The sequence below is a fragment of the Muntiacus reevesi genome, chromosome 2, assembly GCF_963930625.1.
Source record: "Muntiacus reevesi chromosome 2, mMunRee1.1, whole genome shotgun sequence".
Classification (NCBI taxonomy): domain Eukaryota; kingdom Metazoa; phylum Chordata; class Mammalia; order Artiodactyla; family Cervidae; genus Muntiacus; species Muntiacus reevesi.
In genome coordinates this window covers 58,551,261-58,576,458 of record NC_089250.1, presented here as the reverse complement: position 1 = coordinate 58,576,458, position 25,198 = coordinate 58,551,261, and the positions used below count along the sequence as shown (strand labels likewise).

At 50.4% G+C, this 25,198-nt stretch overlaps 1 protein-coding gene across 2 annotated transcripts in view; it reads right to left on the bottom strand.

Moving 5' to 3' along the window:
* Positions 1-24,634, bottom strand: part of ANGPT4 (angiopoietin 4) — a 47,969-nt gene extending 23,335 nt beyond the window's left edge. For both annotated transcript variants that reach the window (XM_065921763.1, XM_065921765.1), the window contains exon 1: positions 24,104-24,634. In XM_065921763.1, coding sequence (XP_065777835.1) covers positions 24,104-24,403 — 300 coding nt within the window. In that variant the 5' untranslated portion in view covers positions 24,404-24,634. The remainder of the gene's footprint in view (positions 1-24,103) is intronic.
* Positions 24,635-25,198: the final 564 nt, after the last annotated feature.

Here is a 25,198-nt window from a genome sequence, read left to right as displayed (position 1 = left end):
TACCACAATGAGAAGCCCACATACTGCAACTAGAAAGTAGCTCCTGCTCTCCACAACTAGAGAAAAAAGCCTGTAGGCAGCCATGAAGACACAGTGCAACCAAAAAATTACGTAAATAAAATAAACATTTTTTAAGTAATATTCTGAAAAAGTATCCATAAGCTCCACCCAGGACCAGAGGCCCAAGTCCCCAAACTGAGACCCAGAAAACTTGTCCAAGGTTACCAACTGATGGCCTGGGTTCCAAGACTCCCTGCCCAGGGGGCTCCTCAGGTCTGCACAGCAGGGCTGGGGCCTCAGGGTAGCTTGGGGTCCTCTCTAGTAATGGGAACCCCCTAAGCACTCTTATTAGTCCCCTATTTGTTCTGTGGCTGCAAATGGCCAGGTGGGGCGAAGGCCACCCATAGCTGGGGCTCGTCACCCAACTTGCCATGCCCACTCATGGGCTCTAGAATGATAATCTGGGCAAAAGGGCCCCAGTTCAGCCAGCCTGCAGCTCTGATGAGTAATGTCAGCCTGTGTGTGGGGGTTGGATCCAGCCCAGGGCTCAGGCACCAGCTGGAAGGGTGGGAAGGGAAAAGTCCTCATGGAGGGGCAGACCCCAGATGGGATCTGCCCCGGCCCCCCAGCCCCACTCAGGATTGGACCTGCCCATTCTCTGTCACCCTCCTGCTGGTAAAAGGGCTGACATGGGAAACAGGGGGCCTGCATCTCTGCCCCCGCCAACCCACTGCCCCTGGCCTGCAAAGAGGCTGATCTTTGTTCCTTGAGCTGCCCACTTCTCCCCTTGGCCCTGAGTCTGGTTCTGGCTCTGCTACGCCCTAGCGTGGGCCTCTAGCAGCTGAGGGCTGCCTTGCCCTGAGCTTCACTTTACCAACCTGTGACACAGGGACAGTAAACCCTGCTTCTTTTGTGCAAGTGAGAATTTGAAAAGGGCCTTGAAGGAAAGGAAAGAGTTTTGATAGGCAGAGCCTGGGGGAGGAAGGAGGGGATGCTGGATAGAATACAGCTGAGCAAAGAGGCATGAGAGTCTCAGTGACCAAGGAGATCTGCTGAAGTCTGCTTTTTTTTCCTGCGTTATCTAAATGAAAAAGACTTCATCTGGTAAATGGATAAGCAATTGTGGCCCACTCATCCAATAAACTCTACTCAGCAATAAAAAGGATTGAATTACTGATGCATTCAACAGCATGGAGGCACCTCCAATTAGACTGCATTGAAAAAAACCAGACTTAAAAGGCCACAGATTGTAGGATTCCATTCATATGACTTTCTGGAAAAGTCAGAATCATTTGTTGCTAGAGGCTGAGGCCCAGGGGTGGGGATTCACAGCAAAGGGACACAGGGAAATTTTTGGGGGTGTTGGCAATATTTTGTATTGTGTGACGGTGGTTACATGATGATATACATTTGTCAAAACTCAGAGCTGTACATTAAGAGGGTGAATTTCACTGTATATGGACTATGTCTCAGTATAAAACAAATCCACCAACACAAGGTTCTATAAAATGTCCCATATAAAATATATGTTATAATATGTATTATATATAAATATGGGCTTCCCTGGTGGTTCAGATGGTAAAGAATCTGCCTGCAATGCAGGAAACATGGGTTTGATCCCTGGGTTGGAAAGATTCCCTGAAGAAGGGCAGGGCAACCCACTCCAGTATTCTTGCCTAGAGAATCTCATGGACAGAGGAGCCTGGAAGGATACAGTTCATGGGAAATGTATGTTATAAATGTGTTTCCTCGAATTAATCCCTCACCTTCTGAGTTTCATTTATGTAGTCAAGAAATTATTTCTTGAGCACCTATTATATGCTAGATCCTGTATTAGGTACTCAAGAATAAGGAATGAACAAAACTGGCAAGCTTTCTGATTCCAGAACACTTCCATTGACTATATCAGTTAAATTCCAGTGGTGATGAGTGCTACAAAGAAAACAAGACAGGGTAGTGAGTGGGGTCAGGGTCATGTTTAGCCACAATGGCAGGGAAATGCTCAGAAGAGGGGGCCATCTGAGCTGAGCCAATGTGAAGAAGCCAGCTGGAGGAAAGTCAGGAGGAAGGGAATCCCAGGAGGGAAAGGCAGTGCAAAGGCCTTAAGGTGGGAATGTGTCTGGTGTGGCAGAGAATCAAAAAGGTCAATCACAACGATATGTCCTGCCTGTCTCTTTTGTAGAAACGGTTCAGATTTGGGAAAAGCATTTTGTCAACTACAGATAAAAGCCAAGGCAGGAAGAAAGAGTAGTGCCTTATATATGATGAGCCTGGGTTTAAATCACAGCTTCTTAGCTTAATGGCTCTGTGACCTTGGGCTATGTGACCTCTACCTCTTTGGGCCACTTCTCTAGAATGCAGGTAATCATAGCTCCTATCTCCAGCTAGTAGGGAAGATTCCAGACATGATCCATTTATTGGGCCTAAAGCATGACACAGGAAAAATTCTGGTATGTCTGTAAGTCTGTATCAAGGGTTACCAAGCAGTTGTTGAAAAGAACGAGGTCAGCCTTCAGCAGGAGTAGACGTGAAATGATGTTCCAAATACACTCTTGAGAGAAAAAAGCAAGATACAGAGCATTACCTACAGTGTGGACCCATTTGTGTGTAAGAAATCCCAGATGATGTGTTTTTATGTGTACTCAGATAAAAGTCTAGGAGACACAGACTTGTAATCATGGTGCTTTGCTTCAGGGAAGGCGATTACAATGGTGGTGATGGTAACGTTTTGTTTTTGTTTTTTATATTCTGTATCGCTAAATTGTTTGGATTCTAAAAAAACAGAATGAGATTGTATACAGGCATACTTCATTTTATCATGCTTTGCAGATATTGCCTTTTTAAAAAATTTTTTAACAAATTGAAGATTTGTGGCAACTCTATGCCAAGCAAGTTTGTTGGTTCCATTTTCCCAACAGCATTAACTAACTTCATGCCCCTGTGTCATATTTTGGTAATTCTCACAGTATTTCTTTTTCATTACTATTATATTTTTATAGAGATCTGTGATCAGTCATCTTTGATGTAATTACTATGAAAGATTATGACTCGCTGAAGGCTCAGATGATGGTTGGCATTTTTTAGCAATGAAGTATATTTAATTAAGGCCTGTACTTAAAAAAAAAAGACATAATGCTATTGTACACTTAATGGACTACAATATAGCGTAAAAACACTTTTGCAATGCATTGGGAAACTAAAAAATTCATGTGATTTTCTTTATTGCAATATTCACTTATTTTCAGCAGTTTGGAACCAAACTCCCAATATTTTCAAGGTCTGCCTGTACAGATATAATTACTATAATATTGAAAAGCCGTGTGTCAGCCAGGCGTTCTTAACAGCTATTCCTGGATCCCTGAGGGATCTGTGACTAGAATTCAGGGAATCTGTGAACTTGGATGGGAAATAGTTTTGTTCAGTTTGTTTTTTTGTTTTGCTAATCTCTAACTGAAAGGAGCTTTTCCTACAGTGATGAATGTAGGCCACAAATTACTGCAGCGGTGGTAGTGCGTGTGACTGTCACCAGTAGACATCACAGATAATCCCGTGTCTCACTCCAGTGGCTGTGGACATTTACGACATACTGTTTATACTTATTACAACTTCAAAATGATGGAAGGGGGACTTCGTGGCAGTCCAGTGGTTAAGAATCCATCTTCTAAGACAGGGGTTGAAGATTCGATCCCTGGTCAGGGAACTAAGATCCCACATGCTATGGGGCAACTAAGCCTGCGCAGTGTAACCTCTAAGCTCACATGCTCTTGAACCACAACTAGAGAAGTCCAAACACTGCAATGAAGATCCTGCATGCCGCAAGACCCGACACAGCCAAAAGAAAGGAAAAAAAAAAAAAACAGCAAGTACTAGATCCACCAGAGGTCTTGTTATTTAATAGACTAATACAGAAATACTATATGACTGTATCACACATCTGCTCTTTTTTCTTTTAATTTAGTTGTTAATTGGAGTAAAATTGCTTTAGAATGCTGTGTTAATTTCTGCTGTACAACGATGTAGATCAGCTCTATGTATACATATATCCCTTCCCTCCTTACTCTCCCTTAGGCCCCTGCATTCCACTCCTTTAGGTCGTCACAGAGCACCGAGCTGAGCTCCCTGCTCTATGCAGCAGCTTCCCACTAGCCATCTATTTTACACATGGTAGTGTGCGCTACTCTCTCATCACACATCTGTTCTGAAAAATGTTTGATATCTGCATCTCAAGGCAATTTGTTTCCTTTGTAAATCTACGTATACACACTTAATTGTTTCTTTTTTGGCTGCGCCATCTTCATTACTGCTTGTGGGCTTTCTCTAGTTGTGGTGAGTAGGGGCTACTCTCTAGTTGCGGTGTGCAGGTTTCTCATTGCAGTGGCTTCTCCTGTGCAACACAGGCTCTAGGCGCACAGGCTTCAGTAGTTATGGCACGAGGGCTTAGTTGCTCCAAGTCATGTGGAATCTTCCTGAACCAGGGCTCAAACCCAAGTCCCCTGCATTGGCAGGCAGATTCTTAATACCTGGACAACCAGGGAAATCCTGAAGCATATAATTATGTATGTTTAAAGACATACTTCTGAGAGAGGTTGTAGATCTTTACCAGATGCCAGAGAGGGCCAGGGCATGGGAAAGGCTGAGATTCTGAAAACCCCTCCCACACACATCTCTGCACGAGGGACACTCAGTGGGCCACTAACTCCGGGTACAGGGCCTTTGCTAGCAATTCTTCTGGTGCCTGGAAAGATGTCTGGCAGTTTCTAGGTGTTCCGTGAATATTTGTTAAGCTGAATGAATGGATGGATTGGACATCTCCCCTCCTGGAAGAATTAGCTCTGAAATAAACTACCCCATGTAGATCTGTGGTATAGCCACTGGCAAACAGAACAACAGGAAAGGAGAGAAGTGCTTTTATAAAACCATGGAACCCCAGCCTGAGCTGCCTCGTGGCTTGCCGCTTTTCACCTTTGCGCCTCCATTTCGCCATTAATAGATGGTTGGTAACAGTACCACTATGTGGGGTTGGAGTGAAGAGGGAAGATGTGGACCTCAAAGAAAGGGCCTGAGCAAATGGAGGCTTAGACACGCAGAGTCACTTCCCCGAGGTCACCCATCAAGTTGGTAGCTGCTGGATTCATATCCAGGTCTGCTGATTTAGAAGGCCAGGAGGTCAGGTCCAGCAGGCAAGAGAGAAACTCTAAGCATATGCCAGCATTGAATATGCTCCTATCCCCCTGCTTCTAGTCTATAACAATGTTAGCTCACTATTCCATACCCTGCATCTTTTTTCTTTCTTTCTTTTTTTTTTTTGCATCTTTTTTCTTAATATAATTTGGTGCAGGGAGCCACGGGGACAAAAAGATATTGTTGGACCACGGAACGGAAAGTAAATCTGGGGACCCACCAGGTGTCCCATTCGTTTTTGGTGATACCAGAATGCCCAGCCCCTCTACTTGGATGGGACTTGTTGACTAAAGTTAATGTTCAGATCCATTTTGACCCTGGGGGAATGTCAGTCACGGATGGACTTGAACAGCAGATAAATGTCTTGTCTCTAGCTTTAAGAGATGAATACAGACTTTTTGTGCCTAAGCCCTCAGAGGTTATAGCACCAGATATACAACCGTGGGTCCACAAATACCTGTTGGCATGGGCAGAAACAGCAGGAATGGGACTGGCTAAACAGAGACATCTGGTCATCATCGAACTAAAAGCCGAGGCGACTCCTGTGAGGGTGAGACAATACCCTATGAACCAGGAGGCTTGGCGGGGGATCACTCCCCACATTCGACAGCTCATGGATGCCGGAATTCTCAAGCGGTGCCAATCCCCTTGGAACACCCCCTTACTACCGGTGAGGAAGCCGGGGAATACGGATTACAGACCTGTCCAGGACCTACGAGAAGTCAACAAGTGGGTGAGTGACATACACCCTACTGTCCCCAACCCGTATACCCTCCTGAGCAGTCTGCTCCCTGAGTACACTTGGTACACTGTGTTGGACTTAAAGATGCCTTTTTCAGCCTACCCCTGGTGGCCCAGAGCCAGGAAATATTTGCCTTTGAGTGGACTGAGGGGAAAGGCCAAACAGTAGTACAACTAACTTGGACCTGCCTCCCACAAGGGTTCAAAAACTCCCCTACCTTGTTTAATGAGGCTTTGAGTGAGGACCTCTATGAATATCAGACTCGCCACCCAGAGGTCATCCTGCTGCAATATGTGGATGACCTTATGTTGGCTGGAACCACAGAGGAGGCATGCAGCCGTGCCACCGGTGACCTCTTACAGACTCTAGGCACCTTGGGATATCGTGCTAGTGCAAAGAAGGCACAAATATCCTGGCAAGAGGTCACCTATTTGAGGTATAAGATCAGGCAGGGGCAAAGGTGGCTAACTCAGGCCATGAAGGAAACAATATTGCAGATACCAGAGCCCAAGACCCCCCGACAGGTGAGAGAGTTTTTAGGGACTATTGGATATTGTAGACTGTGGATCATGGGGTTTGCTGAGAAGGCCTGGCCCTTATATGAGAAAAGTAAAGAGACCCCAAACTGGACTTGGACTGAGCCAATGAAACAGGCTTTCCAGACACTCAGACGGGCCCTACTAGAAGCCCCAGCCCTTGCCCTGCCTAACCCAAATAAGCCATTCCAGCTGTTTGTAGATGAAAAACAAGGAATAAGAAAGGGGGTCTTGACGCAACAATGGGGACCGTGGAAGCGGCCGGTAGCATACCTTTCAAAGCGATTGGACCCGGTGGCCTCTGGGTGGCCCCCTTGCCTCCGCATCATTGCAGCCACTGCCCTCCTCGTCCGCGACGCTGACAAGTTGACGTATGGACAGCAACTCTGGGTTTACACCCCCCATGCCATCGAAGGGGTTTTAAAGCAGCCGCCGGGTAAGTAGATCTCCAGTGCCCGTTTGACACATTACCAGGCCTTGTTGCTTGATGCCCCACGGGTGCGTTTTCAGACCCCTTGCTTCCTGAATCCAGCCACGCTTCTACCTAACCCAGAGAAGGACCACCCTCTCCATGATTGCAGTGAGATACTGGCTGAGGCCCTGGTGGCTCAGAAAGACTTAACTGATGTGCCGCTAAACAACAGTAAGCTAGTATGGTTCACTGATGAGAGTAGCTATGTAAAAGATGGACAAAGGAAGGCGGGAGCCGCTATAGTTGATGATTCAGGACAGACAATATGGGCTGAGACACTTCCCCCAAACACGTCTGCACAAAAAGCAGAGTTGATTGCCCTAATACAGGCTCTGGAACAAGCAAAAGGGAAGAGAGTCACCATTTTTACGGACAGCCGATATGCTTTTAGTACTGTCCATATTCAAGGTCCGATATACCAGGAAAGGGGATTTAGAACAGCGGAGGGAAAAGAAGTCAAGAATTTGCCTGAGATCCGCAGGCTTCTGAAAGCTGTTCAACTGCCCCGGGCAGTAGCAATTGTACATGTCCCCGGTCACCAGAAAGGAGAAGACCCTAGGGCACAGGGCAATCGGGCTGCTGATGCGGCCGCTCGAAAAGCAGCCAGCCGGGACTACGCCGCCCCCATATTAGCCATGGGACTTCCACCTCCTGGTATGGGGACTCTGCCCCCAGTCCCCGACTATTCCCTCCCTGACCTCGTTTGGATTAACGAGGATACCATCCTCCAGAAGGATGACAAAGATGGTTGGTATCGAGATCAAAACAACAACCTGATATTGCCTGCCATCCTGGGTCGTCACCTCTGTGAACACCTGCACACAACTACACACTTGGGGGAAAAAAAGACCTTGACACTTCTCCAGACGGCCTGCCTGAGGTTCCCTCGACAAAATGCAACTGTACGAGAGATAATCCAGGCTTGCAAAGCGTGCCAGCTGATGAGGACAGGGAAAAGGCAGCACACTGGAACGAGGTACCGAGGGGAAGAGCCAGGGCAACACTGGGAGAGAGATTTCACTGAGGTAAGACCAGGCAAGTATGGGTATCGCTATCTGTTGGCTCTGGTAGATACCTTCTCGGGGTGGGTAGACGCCTTCCCCACTAAGGGAGAGACAGCAGCAGTGGTTGCTAAAAGGATCTTAGAGGAGATAGTGCCTAGGTACGGGCTGCCAGTGACTATGGGCTCAGATAATGGACCTGCCTTTGTGAGCCAGATTGTACAAGGGCTGGCCCAAGCTCTGGGGATGAAATGGAAGTTACATTGTGAATATAATCCCCAGAGCTCAGGACAGGTTGAGAGAATGAATCGGATCCTAAAAGAAACTTTGACAAAGTTGGCAATAGAGACTGGCAGGGACTGGGTGACTCTCCTTCCCTTCTCGCTCTTTTGAGCGCATAACACCCCTTACAAGCTGAATCTTACCCCTTTTGAGATTCTGTATGGAAGACCCCCTCCTGTGTGTCCTATATTCGAGGGAAAATGCCTACCACGCCCTACCTTGGGACAATTCCAGCAAACACTGATGGCATTAAGTAAGGTGCATAGCCATGTTTGGAAATTAATTCGAGAGATACACGAGAGAACAAGCAAGGGGACCATCCCCTCACATAATATTGGCCGGGGTGATTGGGTTTGGGTAAAACGACACCAATCTAAAGCATTAGAACCTAGATGGAAAGGCCCTTATGTTGTTCTCCTCACCACTCCTACTGCTGTTAAGGTCGCCGGGATCGGGCCCTGGGTTCACTGCAATCACGTGCGGCAAGCCACCCCGGAAGAACAGGAAAAGACGCAAGCAGAATTGGAGGCAAGACCTCATCCGTCAAATCCTTTAAAACTGAAACTCGTATGAGGAGAGCCCTCTTTTTTTTTTTTTTTTTTAAATATTATTTTATTAGTTGGAGGCCAATCACTTCACAACATTTCAGTGGGTTTTGTCATACATTGACATGAATCAGCCATATACTCTCCTGCTGATAACAGTTTTCATCGGCCCAGGAGCAACCAGCCACAACCCCCATCAGCCAGCTAACCTGACTTGGGTGATCTACAATCCTGAGACTGGAGAAGTGCTTAATTCGAGCTCCAACGTGGCCCCCAAAGGGACATAGTGGCCAGTACTGACCTTTGATTTGTGCGTGCTGGCGGCTGACTGTAGTGGGTTTGGTCCACACCAACTGACCAAGTTCTTTGCCCACGGCTCTTTCGGTCTGTTCACCCGTAACTGTGAGCAAAAAGGCCCATAGTACTACGAACAGGTGCCTGTCTATGTCTGCCCAGAGGGAAAAAGGGATCAGAACCAAATTGAAAATTGTGGGAAAATTGACTCTTTTTATTGCGCCGCTTGGGGTTGCGAAACCACGGGAACAGTCCATTGGCTACAGAATAGGAGAGGTTTAGACAAAAATCTCTCCAGAAAGTAAGAGAGGGACTAGCCCAGCAGAAGAGAGAACGAGAAGCCCAACAAGCCTGGTTTGAATCTTGGTTTCAGCGCTCCGCCTGGTTGACCACTTTGATTTCCACCCTCTTGGGTCCACTCATAGTATTAATATTGTTACTGACCTTTGGTCCATGCATTTTAAACTGACTGGTCTCATTTATTAGGGAGCGCCTAAATATCATCCAAATTATGGTATTGAGACAACAACATCAGTCAGTTTCACAGGGTGAAGAGAAAGATTTCTCTACAAAAGTACAAAGACAGGGGGGAAATGTGAGGCTGTCACGGCTAATGCCATGACAGGGAGCCTAGATTAGGAGTAGGCCTGGTTTCCCGGGGTAACATAATTATCAGGCCTCCTGGAGCCAGCCAATCAACATATGCCTAGCCAGAAAAAAGGGAACCTATCAGGGGAAAGCTGAAAGCCCCACGTTGGGCCAACAAAAATTACGTTACAACTGTGTAACCAATCCGCTTGCGCCAACTACCCACTGTGTAACCAATCCAATTGCGCCAACTACCGGCTGCTTATTTTGACCTAATAAATATCTGAGAGAACTGGGGCTCGGGGCCTTTCGTCCTCACACACCTGGTGAGGGCGGGAGGCCCTGGCTTGAGTCAGTAATAAATTCCCCTATTGCGAGTTGCATTGTTTCGAGGAGTCTTCTTTCCCGACCGGGGACTCGGACTACGGGCAGAACATTGCTCTATGTTCATCAAGAGGAACTTGCCTTGCTGTTTGAAGTGCCCCATCGTTTGCCCCTCTGGTCCCCTATCACTGGGTCTGCAGATCATTTCCAGGCATTTGCCATCACATCAGGGCTGCTGGGAACATCCTGCCCACTTGTCACTAATCCCTCTGCAATGCTGCTTGGGGATAAATCCCTCAAACCATAGCGGGCTCTTTAAAGGATAAGAACACTTGAGATTTGGACGAACTGCTCTGGGCAGAGGGTTGTGTCTGTGGTTCTCACACTGCGTTTGGAAGAGGGATGCTGGGGTCTGGCCACAGAGCTGGGGTGTTACCTCCTCAAATCCTCCAACACACATCCACATGCCCCAATTGCAGGAGCTTCCAGAGCTTCTCCTGTCAGCTCCCTTCTGACTTTCAGGTCTGCCCACAAGTGTCACCTCCTCTGATGGCCACCCCATCAAAGGTAAGTGCACCCCCAGCCATACTACAGCTGCCATGACTGCGCTTTCGTCACAGCGTGTCTCGTGTCTGAAATCACTGCAGTCGTTTCCTATTCGCCTCTCTCCCTCCACGGGAATGTCAACCGCAGGAGCACAGGGGTGCCCTGTTCATGTCTACACCCTCTGTGCCTCAAGCAGTGCCAGTAGCTATACCAACTCAGTAACAAATCAGAGGGGCTGAATAACTATTTGTTTAAAAAAAAACAACACATGGGTTCATTTTATGTAAAGGGCACCAGATTTCCACGGAATATTAGTCTGGGTGCTAGAAATAAGCTTGGACACTCTGACTCAGCCCCAGCTCCCCCTGGATCCCTGTGAGAGGCACTGAGAGTTTGGAGAGACCACTAGTCCAAGGGCAGGAAGGAAAGGGGAAGCTGGAGGGAGGGGGGAGGAGCAGAGGGAGGCTCAGAGCAAGGGAGAGAGACAGCTTGGGGCATCTGAAGGAGAACGTTCCAGAAACCTGACGTAGTCTTGGGGCTTATTTGTCTGTTGAGGAAACTCATTCAGAAGCGCTGGGACCCATGCAGGGAATTGGGGGGAGAGCATTGAGCAGAGGAGGCTTGTTCCTGCTTCAGAGGTGGTGCCAGGCATGGCCCCGAGGGCCTTATTTGGTCTGTTTAGATCTTGGCTGTCTCATCGCCCCCATTTCACAGCCAAGGAAAAGGAGCACAGAGAGGCCAAACCGGTTGCCCAAGTCTCACAGCTTGTGAGTGGCAGAGGCTGACTCGGGACCAGGCCTTCGGGCTCCCAAGACCACGGCTGTCAGCACTTTAGTGGGCTGCTTGTGGCCTCCGGACTCCAAGGCAGCCCCAGTGATCTCCTCCCCTCCCAGTTCTCATGCCCCTGTGTCATCAGACTGGCCAGTGTGAACAACAGGATACTGTAGATGTGGTGGTGGTGAGCCGTGCTGACATCATCACATCGTGGCTACTGCTTTGTCACTCCTGAATCTCTTGCTCTGGAGGAAGCTGGACACCATGTCCTGAGGACCCTCAAGCAGTCCTGAGAACCCATCTGGAGAGAAACAGAGGCCTCCCACCACAGGCCGGCACTCCCTCCCAGCCCTGTGCTAGGGCCACCTTAGAGGCTGATCCTCCAGTCCCAGTCGAGCCTTCAGATGACTGCAGCCCTGGCTAACACTCGAATATAACCGCCTAGAAAAAAGACCCACGTCAGAACTGCCTTATTACGCTGCTCCTGATTCCTGACTGTGAGAGATAATAAATGTTTGTGGGTTCAATTAACTTGCTAAATGAAAGTGTGAACGTGAAAGTCTTAGTTGTTTGGTTGTTTCCGACTCTTTGCGACCCCAGGGACTGTAGCCCGCCAGGCTCCTCTGTCCATGGGATTCTCCAGGCAAGAATACTGGAGTGGGTTGCCCTTTCCTTCTCCAGGGGATCTTCCCAACCCAGGGATCGAACCTGGATCTCCTGCATTGTGGGCAGATTCTTTACCGAGCCACCAGGGAAGCCCAACTTGCTGAATGCCTTAGGGTGACTTGTTTTGCCATGCTTGATAAGTACTCTACTGCTTTCGCAGAGGTCACGGAAGTCAGACACTCCTGCTCACAGGCGGCCCACTCCCCTTGCCTGACACATCACATCCCACCCTGTCACCTCCAGGCTACAGTTTCCCAAAGGAACTAACTAGTTTCATTTTCCCAATGGAACTAACGTTGTATCTGTGGACTTGACGGTCAAGGTTGGCCCCTCCTCTGCCCATCTCCAGCCCCTCCCATCCCCTTGGGTTCACACAGGCCCTGACCCCTGGGCTCAAGGCAGAGGGGATTTGTCTTGTTTCTTTCAAGCAGCCAGACCCAGCCTTCCTCGGCTGTGTTCCTCGCTGCAAAAGATCATGTTGTTTTCCTTCTGGGTCAGGGCTCAGTGGAGTGAGTGGGCAGGGAGCCAGGCCTGGGGAGTGTCCTGCACCAACAGCCTGTAGAGGAGGGATGCGCTTTTCAGCTCTTAGCTTAAGTTGCAATTCCCGGATTCCCGGCACAGGCCTGGCTCCACCAAGCTTCCAGCTGCAGCGTTGAGCCTAGCGTGGGCCTGGCGCACGGCACTGAGTCAGGCGCTGGTTCCATCACTGCTTTGCCGTGTCCTTTATGGACGGACCAGTGACGGAGCTTCTCTGGGCCTCAGTGGCCTCATCAGAAAATGGGGCTCACTGATCCTTCCTCACAGAGGGGCTGGCGTGGGCCCCTCTGCTGCCTGGATGTCGGTGCTTCTTGTCAGCTGGGGCAGGGCAGGCAGGGCCTAGGCCTCAGCTGTCCCTTTATGGTTGTCTATGTCGAAACCTTGATCTTGGGAGCACTGTCAACAATGAGGCCCAGCAGATGAGTCCTTCTTACTCTCCCAAGTGTAGGAGCCGGGAGTTGAAACAACAGGGTGATGTTTTGTGCAGTTGCTTACCTCCCCGCCACTTGGGCATCAGCCCTTACCTGGAGGGGATGGTGTGTCCATTATGCTTGGCAAATGTCTACTTAGTACTTATTTTGTGCTGGACACTGTTTTAGCCACTATGTGTGTTAAATCCCTGTTACCATCCTCTGTGGTAGGAGATACTATCTACCTATTTTACAGATGAGGCACAGAGAGGTCAAGCGACTTGTCCAAGGACAAACAGCTCACTGGGGCAAGTCCAGGTTCTCTGGGAATGATTCACTTAGGGAAGCCTTGCTGGAGTATCTCCCCCAGGTAGCACCAGGCTTTCCTGTCTGAGGAAATCTGGTGGGTAACTCTGCCCTCGTCTGGTCTTCCTCCTCTGCAGCCTGGAGGAAAAGAGCGATTGCTCCCCTCTTGACAAATGAGTTTAAACTGAGACCCAGAGAGGCCAAGCGTTACCCACAGCTGGTAAGTAAGGAACTGAATCCAATGGCTAAGCTCTTTCTACTCACCCATCACTGGTGGGTAAGGCTGGCCCTGAAGACAGGGTGACAAGGATAGAACCAAGGTCAGGCAAGGAGGAGAGGAGCAGTTCCAGATGTCCATAGCCACTGCCTATCACTGGGGGTGGGACAGAAAAGTGACCATGTCAGTTTCCAGCACCCCAGAGCCTCAAGAGCAGGGTAAGATCTGGGGAGGTTGGTCTCATCTGGGCCACATTCTCCTAACTCTCTGCATTCCAGCTACTGTGAACATTTTTTACTTCCTCGAAATCCCTTTGTTCTGTTCTACCTCAGGACCTTTGCACTTGCTGGTCCCTGTGCTTGAAATGTTTTTCCCTTTATTTCCTTGCCTAAGAACTCTTAATCTACGCTTTAGATTCCCAGCTCTATTCTTCTTCCTGGAACCATTCCTCCATCAAGGTTGGGCCCCTTATTATTTACTCCTACAACAGGTGAGCCCCTTCTTCACAGCATGTATTAATATCATGGTTGATCAGTACACATGAGAAATTACCAGGTTAGTGTCTTTGCTGCTGCTCCTGGAGGGCAAAAGACCAGGTCTTCCTTGCTTACTGTTGAATTTTCACCATCTGCACAGTGACTAGCAGGTAAGCTCGTGGTAAACATCAATGGCTTCTGCTTATGCTTAGTTGCTCAGTCATGTCCGACTCTTTGCAACCCCACGGACTGTAGCCCATCAGGCTCCTCTGTCCATGGGATGCTCCAGGCAAGAATACTGGAGTGGATTGCCATGCCCTCCTCCAGGGGATCTTCCCAACCCAGGGTTAGAACCCAGGTCTCCCGCATTGCAGGCGGATTCTTTACTGTCTGAGCCATCAGAGAAGCCCTAACATCAGTGGAGGGGGTGATTAAGCACATGGAGGAATGAACACTCCACCTGGCAAATTAAGTTCGGAACTGTGCACACATGTGTGTGCACACAATCCCAGAGTTTTCTAACTGTAAGGACATATGGCTTTTTCATGAGTTTCCTGACGTGTTGTGTGTCCTCTCAGCACTAGGGAGGAGAAGCAAAGTTGTCCCTAACAATGACCCCGGGGTGAATGTAGTCAAGTCACTCCTCCTGCCTAGGGGAGTGTACCCATCTGTAAAATGGGCAGCAGGGAGAGGCAGTCTGTGTAGTGATTAAGAGTGTGAGGTCTGGAACCGGCTTGCCTGGGTTCAAGCCCACCTCCCTCACTTCCCAGATGTATAAACTCTCTGGGCCTCAGTTTCCCCACAATAAGTGGAGATCATAACAATGCTCACCTTTCAGGATGTTGTGAGGTTTAATGAGTCATGTTTGTAAAATATGTGTACTAGTGCCTGGCACAGAGACAGTACAGTGTGTGGAGTCGCTGGAGTGGCTTCAGAAGACAGTGTGTGGAGTCTTCTGGAAGACAGAAGAAGCGGTAGCAGAATTTCTGATTTCCCTACAAGCAGATGTGGTGCCAGACACGCTCCCAGACCTCAGCAGGCACTGGTTATTTGGGCCTCACAGCAAACTCAGGCATGTACTTACCATTGTCCCCAGTTCACAGATGGAAAACCTGAGACTCAGGCTTTTCGCACATTTTCGGAGCTATAAATCTCACAGATGCAAGGTTGAGCGAACAAAAGCAAATTGTAGAAACAGATGGACAGTGTGACCACTTACACAGGATGTGACCACTTACTCCAGGGACCTGGAGTAAGGGATCAGTAACACAGAATTCACAGTAGCTATCTCTGGTGGGGGAAGGAGGCAGGAGTGGGGCAGGGGCTTAAAGGGATTGATGAAGTTTTGTTACTTAAGCTGGTTTTTAGGGACAAGAAATTTCATCTAATCTTTCTCTCTACCTTTTCATCCATCTGAAACATTTCAGTAACCATTTAAAATGCACAGAATGAACAGCAAGGAAATAACCAGGGGATAGTGATGACAATGATTTTTTTCCCCCTCTGCGTCTTCACACAATTCCATATTTCTCAATATTTGCATGCTGAAAATTAGTCATAACCTGAGGAAAACAACTAGGGCTGTTGGCAAGAGGTTGAGCTGGGATTGGACCCCAGGTCAGCATGACTCTGGAGGAAGAGGCCCCAGCCCCTCATCTGCAGCCTCTCTCCAGCTCATCTCTTTGCCTGGGGGGCCCACTTACAGCTTTTGCAGAGCTTTCCTGTGGGGGTTCCCCTCAGCTGCCTGGGAATCACCTTCCTTTCTTCAGCCTCATTTAGCAGACCAACGAGTGCTGGACTGGAGTCAGGAGCGAAGGGCCACAAGTCTCCTCCATTCTAAGCTTCTGAGGCTCTGTTCCTCTGGCCAAGGGACATAGTTTTACTTTCAGCCTCAAGCCCCAGTCATCTCCTCACCTGCCTACCCCACCAGGTCTCTACATGCTTTACTTCATTTTGTCCTCACCTGAGGTGCTTGGATTCATGCACCACCACCCCCAACTTTGAAGAAGAGGAAACCGAGGCCCAGGGAGCAGAAAAAGGGACTTTTCCCAAGATCACACAGGCAGGATGCAGAAAAGTTGGCATTCCTGTGCTGATTCCAAGATGGATTCCTTTCCTGGGCCGAGCATCCTCAGTATGTTTTCCTTTCTTTCTTCCTTTCTTTTTTTTTTTGAAGATTAAAAAAAAATGTGGACCATTTTTAAAGTCTTTATTGAATTTGCTGCTATATAGTTTCTGTTTTATGTTGTGGTGTTTTGTCAGCAAGGCATGTGGGATCTTGGCTGAAAGGCACTGAAAGGCGAAGTCTTAACCACTGGACTGCTGGGGAAGTTCCCCCAGTGTGTTTACAACAGCTTGCTTTCCTGGGCTCTGTCAGGCACTGTCTTCAGTCCTGCATGTATATTCATTCATTTAATCTCCATGACAACCTGCAAAGTGACTTCTACTATTGTCCCTGTTTCACAGACAAGAAAATTGAGGCACAAACTGGCAAAGTGAGAACACACAGCCAGCAAGCAGTGGAGGTGGGATTCAGATTGAGTCAGTGGGACCCCAAGGCTCATGGTCAGTTTCTGTTGGATTTACCCCAGGCCCTGGTACAAGGAGGGAGGTTGCAACAGTGAGGACGCCTAGATAGAGGTTTGGAGTCCACTCAGCTCTCAAGGGCTGTCCTTGAAGACTGAGGTGCTATGTGAATCTTCTCTGGCACAAGTTCTCCTTGACTGAGGGCCTCCTGGGGGAAGGGGAAGATCTAACCCCTGTGAGTTTCCCCTCTGGCGGCCAAGGACCTCTGCTCCCCAGGCCCCAGCTGAGTACCCGGGAACCAGGACACAATGGATGGGTCTTGTCGATTAGCCAGGAACTGGGGTAAGTGCTGAGAGTGTGGTTTCTGGCATTAGACAGTCTAAGGGTGAACATGACCCACCTTTCCTGGTCATGGGACCTTGGGCAAGTCACCACCTCTTGTTTTTTCATCTGCGAATGGACAGGCAATCTTCCTTTATAGGCTCATTGTGACAATTCATTGCAATCATTCTCACAGGGCACAAAGGACAGTGTCTGGCACACAGGAAGGGCTTCATAAATGCCAGCCATAACTCCTGGTCTATTTCTTTATCCTACCCTCTCGCTGGGAGGCAGTATTTTAAATTCCACTTTGCAGAGGCACTATTTGAGGCAAGTGGCTTCCCCAGGGCCCACAGCTGGTTGGCAAGCCCTCTGGGGCATGGCCCTTGATTCAGGCTCCATTCCAGGCATTTCAGAGCCAACTTCAGGGCTAAGCAAACACTCAGAGGCCAGCGTCTAGGCAGAGGTACAGGCTTAAGGGCAGACCTGGGGCCTGTTTTCTCACATTTCCCGCTCAAGGAATGAAGGGGAGAGAGGATCTGTGTATATTCCAGCCCGGCTGAGCTCTGGGGACCGGGAGGAGAGAGCCAGAAGTACAGGGCCGGCCAGTTCCTCTGGGGAATCCCGAGTGAGGGGCTGCGCTGCTGCTGCCCCCTGGTCATCCCTAGGCCCAGGGCATCTGTGCCAGCTGTTTCTAGGCTCCCTTCTTGGAAAAGGGAGAAGCATTCTTCCAAGAAGCAGATGCTGTTCTCCCCACCCCCTCTCCCAGCCCTGAACTGTCTAGAGGAGCCAGCAGTGAGGTTAGGAAATCAAACCCCAAGACATTTTGTTCGGCAGCCGAGATCCATTTCTTGTTTGGATAACCAAAGGCCGAAAATGCCAAGAATTTACGGGCAGCCTGGGGAGGCCAGGGCAGTTGGGAGTCCTGGCCAGTTTGGGAGGATCTTGGGCTGGGGCAGGACCCCACGCTGTGCTCCCGCTGGACGCGCTTCTGACCCACATCCAGCCAGGCAAGGCCTTACGACCATTGGGCCGAGGGGCTGAGTTATTCTGAGGTTTGACGTCAGGGTCCCGGAGAGAACAACAGAGGCTGGGGGGCTCCTGTCCAGCCCCTGACCCTCCTCTGCTTGGCTTTGGGCACAGAAGGGGAAAAGAAGGAGGTCCCAGCTGAGCCTAGCTGGGAGTGGGGTGCTGGCCATAGTGCTGGGATGTCCTCCAGTGTGGACGGAGCATGCAGACACCCCGAGAGGTAAAGGCAGGAGAGATGGGTGGCATAGGAGTGGGCGGACCAGGGGGAGCCTGCGTGTGAGACAGGGAGAAAGCTAGGGAGACGCCAGCCAGACAGGAGACAGAATGCTAGTGACGGGCACCCGCAGACTTAGAGAAGGTGAGTCAGGCCACCGTGAGAGCCACAGGACGAGAGACAGAGAGACACAGAGACAGAAATAGAGAGGCGGAGATACACAGGAAGACAAGCAGAGAGGGCTAGCTGTTCTTGGTATAGACGAGAAAGTAGAGGGCCCCCGGGTTTGGCAGTTCAGAGTCTGCCCTGCTCCTGGGACCCTGGAGACTCAGCGGAAGCTCTGCTGCCCTCAGGTGCTGAGGGTGGGACAGGAGCCTGGGGACTTGTGTTTCCTCACGCTTCTCATGCGACGAGGACCAAGTGCGACACTTCCTGATTGAGAGGCCCGGGGCGCTGGGGGGTGACAGGACAGGAGTGGGTCTTTATTAAGCACCTGCTCTGGGCGGATGCTTTCCGGGCTCTGCCTCTCTTAGCCCCACATCAAATGTCAGGAGTAGGTGCTTTCACTCTCTTGTCTCACACTCACAGCAAGTATTCCTGAGTCTGCGAGGGACTCAGGAGCCAGGCACTAACCACTTGGCTGCACAGCCCAGCGAGGGATGCCTGCTCTCCAGCTGGCTCTGCCCCCCCCCCACCCCCCGTTCCCCTCAACATTCCTGCTGCAGCTCTTCACCCAGATGAAGGAGTGGAGCAGAGCCAAGAGCTGATGTGCAGCCCACCGAGCTGATGACTCCAGACATGAGTCATTGGGGCAGAGGCTTCCAGGAGGAGGGGGGGTGGAGGAAAAGGAGACCAGTGGGAGGAAGGGAGGGGGAGGGGAATGAGGAAGGGGGAGAGGGAGCAGGGATGGGGCACCCCATGCACCCTGAGCACAGGCCGAATAGCTGGAAGAAGAGAGTGGGTATTAGGGAGGTCAGGATTCTCGAAGGGAGCACCCCCATTGTCTCAGATCTGGACTCCCCCACCTCCTTCACACCCTCCAGAGTTGCAGGAGGAGCCCAGACTTTGGAGAAGTGGACGTTGGTTCTCCCTGCTGTGCCATTCTGGCAAGTTCCTTCCCCTCTCTGGCCTCTGAGCTTGCTCATCTGTACACTAGACTGGAAAGAGGAAGAGGGATTGGGGACATGAGGGAGGGAAGCTCTTCTCTGTAACTTCCCAGCTGAATGAAACTTGCTGAGAGCTCAGTCTGGGAGGCCGGTCTTCCCCAGTCATCCCCGATGGCAATGGTGATGAGACTATTTTAAAACTCTTTTTTTTTCTCTTCTGAGAGATTATAGCAGAAGCCAAAAAGAGGCCCTCAAGTTTCAAAGACTCTGAGACAAACCCAGACTAAGAGAATGCATGAGAGAAGAACCAGAGGAAGGTCATGGTCACAAGGTAGCAAGTATTCCTGATTGGAGGGAGAGAGATGACTGTTCAGGTGCCTCATACCCCTGAGCCAGCGGCCCCATGTCTTATCTGGGGAAGGAAGGACTCAAGAATTTCGGGATTTGTGTTTCTTTCCAAGGAGAGTTCCTCATGGAAACAGCCGACATTGATTGAGAATTTACTGTATGACAGGTTCTGGGCCAAGGACTTCATGTGCATTATCTCAGTAAACCTTCTTAGAGGTAGGTAATGTTGGCACTGCATTTTATTGGTGAGGAAACGGAGATTCAGAGAGGTGAAGCAACTTGCCACAGGTTACACAGTCAGAAAAGGGCAGATTGAGTCTCGAATTCAAAAAGTTGGGCTCCGGAGTTGGGACTCTCACTTTCCAGGCTATGCTGCTGCCTAAAGAGGTGACGGGACCCAGAGAAAAGTGACTGCTGATGGGGTCTGACCTTGGGGCATGCTCCACTGTCACAGGCTGACCTGGTGGTGACCCAAAGATCAAATGGCCTGAAGGGAACATGCAACCCAAGCACACTCAGGAGATGGCAGGACAAACCTCTGCTTGGACCCCAGTAGAGATCGGGTAGGACTGGGGACTGCAGAGAACACCAGTATGGACAAGTGACACTCCCTGCCCCAAGTTAGCTGCCACCCTTGTATTGACTTGACCAGAACCAGTGGTGCAGGGCTCCTATAGAGATGATGCTGAATTAAGTAATAGCTGGTTTAGCTACTGCATCCTTGCCTGGGTGAGCTACCCATGCAGCTGAGAGGGGTGAGTTAGTGGTCTCACTGATCCTCGCAGCCAACCCTCTACCATACTGTTGTTGTCTCCACTTCGAGGAAGGGAAAACTGAGCCTTGCTCATCCACAGCCACGTGGCAAGTAAGTGCTGGGGCTGGGATGTAAACTCAGATCCACCTGATTCCCACATGGGAACTCTTTAACCCCACAGGGCTCCATGGTGAGCCTTGCCCGGGATTATCAGGCTATGTGGACAGCTATTTGGAGAGGACACTCTACTGCCAGATGAAGAGGTGAGCTGGGTGACCTCCTAACCTGAAACCCACTGGTTTAAATCTATCATCTGGTTCAACCAATGTTATCCAAGCACCAGGCACCCAGGGGAGTTGAAGAGGGATGAGAGGGTGAGGCTTGGGGTAGACAAAGCAGGTGGAAGGTGAGAGCAGTGTCCAGGAGAGAGGTGACAAGGGCCAGGGCAGTGAGGAAGACAGGAGGATGAGCTGAGAAGCTGAGGGGACAGGATGGATAGGACCTGCTGCCTGGGAGTGGGGTGGGGTTAAGGACACCCCAGGGCCACAGATGACCTGCTGTCTGGGTGGTACTACCTTCAGCAGAATAGATGGGGTGGGGGCTGGGAGGGAAGATCTTAGTTTCAGGCAGCTTCGGAGTTGAGAATCTGTGAGCCCTCAGAGGGGAGGTCGGGAGCCCCTCAGATGTTGGTTTGATGTCATCATGGAGCAGGAGGAGATGGTGCTATGGGAGTGTTGGAGGTGGGGGCAGCCCTGGGGGTTGTGCCACAAACTGTGAGAGGAAGCAACAAACAGACTGCCCTGGAAAAGAGCAGCGTTTCAGGAGGAGGGGAGGAGCAGGAATGGCCTGAGAGATGGGAAGACCATGGTGCATCCAGCCATTCAACAGACATGTATTGAGCACCTACTATGTGCCAGGCATTGTTCTAAGCCCCTGAGAACCCAGTAACAAACAAAACCGATGTGGCCCCTATCTTCTTAGAGCTCACAGACCAAAAGAAATGTTTTTAAGAACAGGTGGTGGTAGGTGCTAAGGGAGAAAAGCAAAGCTGGGTGGATGGACCATAAGGAGGGTGGCTATTTTAAATGTGGTGGACAGGAGGGGCCTTTCCGAGGAGGTGAAGTCTAAGTAGCAGACCTGAGGTGGGTCAGGAGTGAGCTACTTACATGTCTGGGTGAGGGGTGTTGCAGCTAGCAAGGAATTTTGCTCAATAAAAGAATAACTAAAGAGAGTGGGAGCCCCAGGAGGGTTTGGAGGAGAAACTAACCTAGCTTAGGTTTTAACAGGACCCCTCTGTCTGCTGAATACAGAATGGACTATTAGGGTCTGGGTGGAAATGGAGCCTAGGACAGCAGTTGTGATGGCCATCCAAGTAGGAGATGGAGGTGACTGATCCAGGATGGAGTTAGGGAAAACAGTCAGAGTGGTAGATGAGGACGGGCTGATGGAGACAGTTTCAGGAAGGATGGTATTGGTTAGCGATACTAAATTTGCCAAGAGGTCAAGTAAGATGAAGACTGAGTGGTGGCCACTGGATGTAGGAAATGGGAAGTGGGAGGCTACTTAGGGAAAGGATGGGATGGAGGAGGAAGCAGAGGCAGAGCTTGTACACTTCTGAGAGCCAGGCCAGAAGTCAGAAGGTATAGGCTGGAGAAGGGTCTTGTTCTCTCTCCTCCTCCTTCTACCCTTCCTCTTTCTTTCTTTCTTTAACACGGGAAATGCAACTAAAGACTGAGGGGAAGGAACAGCCTAAAGGGAGGAGTTGTTAGAGACACAGGAGGAATGGTTGATTTGAGGAGGTTCAGGGGTTGCAGGGGATGCGACCCACAGGTGTGAAAGAGTGACTTTGGCCCATGAGCTAGAGAAAGGCCCTGGGGACTGGTGGGTGCATAGGTGAATCTGCAAGTGTGGGGTAGGCCCCGTAATTTGAAGTAGGAGATCCGTGGTCTGGTGAGAGGATGGTGAAATGGAGGCTGAGGAGGAGACAAGGCTTGGCATGACCCTTACAGGACTGGAAACAGCTGCCGGAAGACACACAGATTTCAGGCAGCATGGAGCCCTCTGCGATCCAGTGTATGTGGCCAAGAGCTCCCTTGAGGGGGGACCTAAGAGTAGGATGGTGGCAGCTGTAAGTGTTGCAAGGTAGGAGGTGCAAGTAGACAGGGACTATGGGAAGGTGGTGAATAGGAGGCTGAGGAGATAGATGGTCAGGGCAGGAATGAAGCAGGAGTTTAAGTGTGTATTTGAGTATGTGCACAAATCAGCTTGGTTAGATAAGTATAACTCTCCACCTGGGAGATGGTCAACCCAGGGTATGCAAAAGGCCGTCCTTTAGAAAACAGGAGGAAGCCACTGGAACTCTAATTTATGTGATTTCATGTTATCTTCTCAAAGTTTTCATTTGTGTCATACCCTGTACAGATTATATTAATAGGGTGCACAAATACTAAATAAATATGCATGTACTGGGGGAGCAAAACATTTCTGACCAGGCAAACGGTTTGAACAATTTGAACCATGGGATAAAGAGGGACTGCTCCCCATCTTGGACATCATAGGATGCTTTTCTCGCTCCACTCAGGGTTGAACTTGCTCTGTTCACCTCGGTTTCTTGCCTAGAGCCTGGCACACAGCAGATGCTCAGAATATCTGCTGAAAAAATGAGGACAGGGGACCCTAGAGTGGCCCCAGCATCAGGTCAAAATGGCAGTGGGGTCTTCAGCCCCCTCATCTCTGCCACCCCATATCCAGTTCATCAGCAGAGCCCATTAGCTTCCCCTTCGGAATATACCAGAATCTGACCGGCCACACCCCCTCCTGCTGTCCTGTCCTGCTTCACGCCTCCATCACTTCTTGCCTGGTGGCTACAGTGGTCTCTTCCTTGGGTTCCCAGCATCAAATCTGTCCCTTATAATCTATTCTGTTAAAACTAACTCAGGTGTGTCTCACCTGCTCAAAACCCTGTGATGGCTCCTGTGAAGCTCAGAGGAAGAGCCAAAGTTCTTCCAGTGGCCCTCAAGGCCTGACATGGTCTGCCCTCCCCTCACCTCTTGGATTTTGTCCCTCAACCCTCTGTCGCCCTCCTTCTCTGTTCCAGCCACGCTGCTGTTCCCCAGGTACCCCAACTACATTCCCACCACACAGCCTTTGCACTTGCTGGTCCCTTGGCTGGGAATAGCCTTCCCCCAGAAACCTTCCCAGGTTGTTCCATCACTTCACTTGTTCTCTGGTCTCAAATGTCACCTCCTCTGAGAAATCCTCTCTGATTGAAGTGAAGAAGTGAAGTCGCTCAGTCGTGTCCAACTCTTTGTGACCCCACGGACTGCCTACCAGGATCCTCAGTCCATGGGATTTTCCAGGCAAGAATACTGAAGTGGGTTGCCATTTCCTTCTCCAGGGGATCTTCCCAACCCAGGGATTGAACCTGGGTCTCCCACATTGGAGGCAGACGCTTAACGTCTGAGCTACCAGGGAAGCCCCATCCTCTCTGATTATCTGACTTCAAATAGCCACCTCTTGTCACTCCTTGCCTTTTTCCCTTTCTCACTTTGCTTCACCTCTGACAGAGTACATATTGTTCATCCCTTTATTGTCTCTTTCCTATACTGGTCCAGAAGGGAATGTACTCTTCTGCTTATTGTTGCATTTGCTGCTCCTAAGACGGGACTTGTCCACACTGGATGAATGAATGGCAGTTGGGGAGTTAGGTTTCCAGTTCTGACTTCTCCCAGTCTCGTTGTGTGGTCTCAGGCTCATCTCTGCCCCTCTCTGGGCCTCATCATTCCAATATGTACAATTCAGAGACAAGGGCCCTATTAGCCTGGTCATCTGTGTCCAGGGCAGGGCTCTGGGGTAGATGCTCCACCTGCTGTTCGCTGCCCTCACCGCCCTGCAGACCCAGCCCTTACCTTCTGCAGCCACTGCGTGTTGTTCTCCAGCATTTTTTCCAGCTGTTGCATCCGCTGTCTTGACCAGTCTCCTAGGTTCAGTGTAGCCGCCGGGGAGTCCCTCTGGAGACTCCCGAAGACCTTAGGTGTGGGTGGGCAGGGCTCAGGCTCCGGCAGCACGAAGGTGTAGCTGCATTGGCCCTGCTGGACTCGGTGGGCCCGGTGGCGCCTGGCGGTTTCCTGCCCCTTCCGCTGGGCCGCAGTTGTAGAGGCCACGATGAGGAGGAGGCCACCCAGCAGCATGGCTGGTCGGGAGGGCATCCAGAGATGTGGCGATGACGAGGGGTGTCGAGTCAGAGCCCCGGGGCTGGGCCTGTCTGCCACCTATCTCTGCGCACTGTTTGCACCCGCCGTTGGCCAACAGTGGCCAGGCTTGCCTGCACAGCCGCCGCAGCTGCAAAGCCCTGTTTGGCCAAGCTCTGTCCAGGCGGCTATTTATAATTGCTCCAAATACCACAGCTGCTCCGCTTCCTCCCACCGCCGCACGCTCCCGCCCCCGGCCACCCCCTCACCTCTATTCTTCCCCCTTTCCCTTCCTGCCTCCTCATGCATGTCCACACACTGCTGCTATTTCCCTGCACTGGCTGGCTCTGCCTGCCTCTCCTCTGAGTCCTTTTATGATCCGGTGGAGGCCTGGCCTCCCTGCCAGAGGGGAGGAAAGAAAACAAGACACACACACACACACACACACACACACACAGCAAGCTGCCCGCTTCACACACACACACACACACACACACACACACACACACCCCAAACCCGCAAGCTGCCCGCTTCGGAAAACCAAAGGCAACTGAATTCTCTTTTTCTGTCTCTGTCTTTCCGTGTCTCTCTCCAACCTCTCCCCGCAAGGCTGGGATCTCAAATTTCAGCCCCCAGCGCCTTCTCCTTCTCCCCCTCCACCTACCCCTTCTGGTTTCGTGTTAGCCTTGGAACACAGCGGAGTGACCTTAGACAGAGCAACGGAGAGGGGGGCAGTGGGGTGAGGCTGGGGAGGAGGCAGCCAGTTCAATCTGTTTCTAGAGACAGAGAAAATCCTTGCAAGGCTAGGGAAGT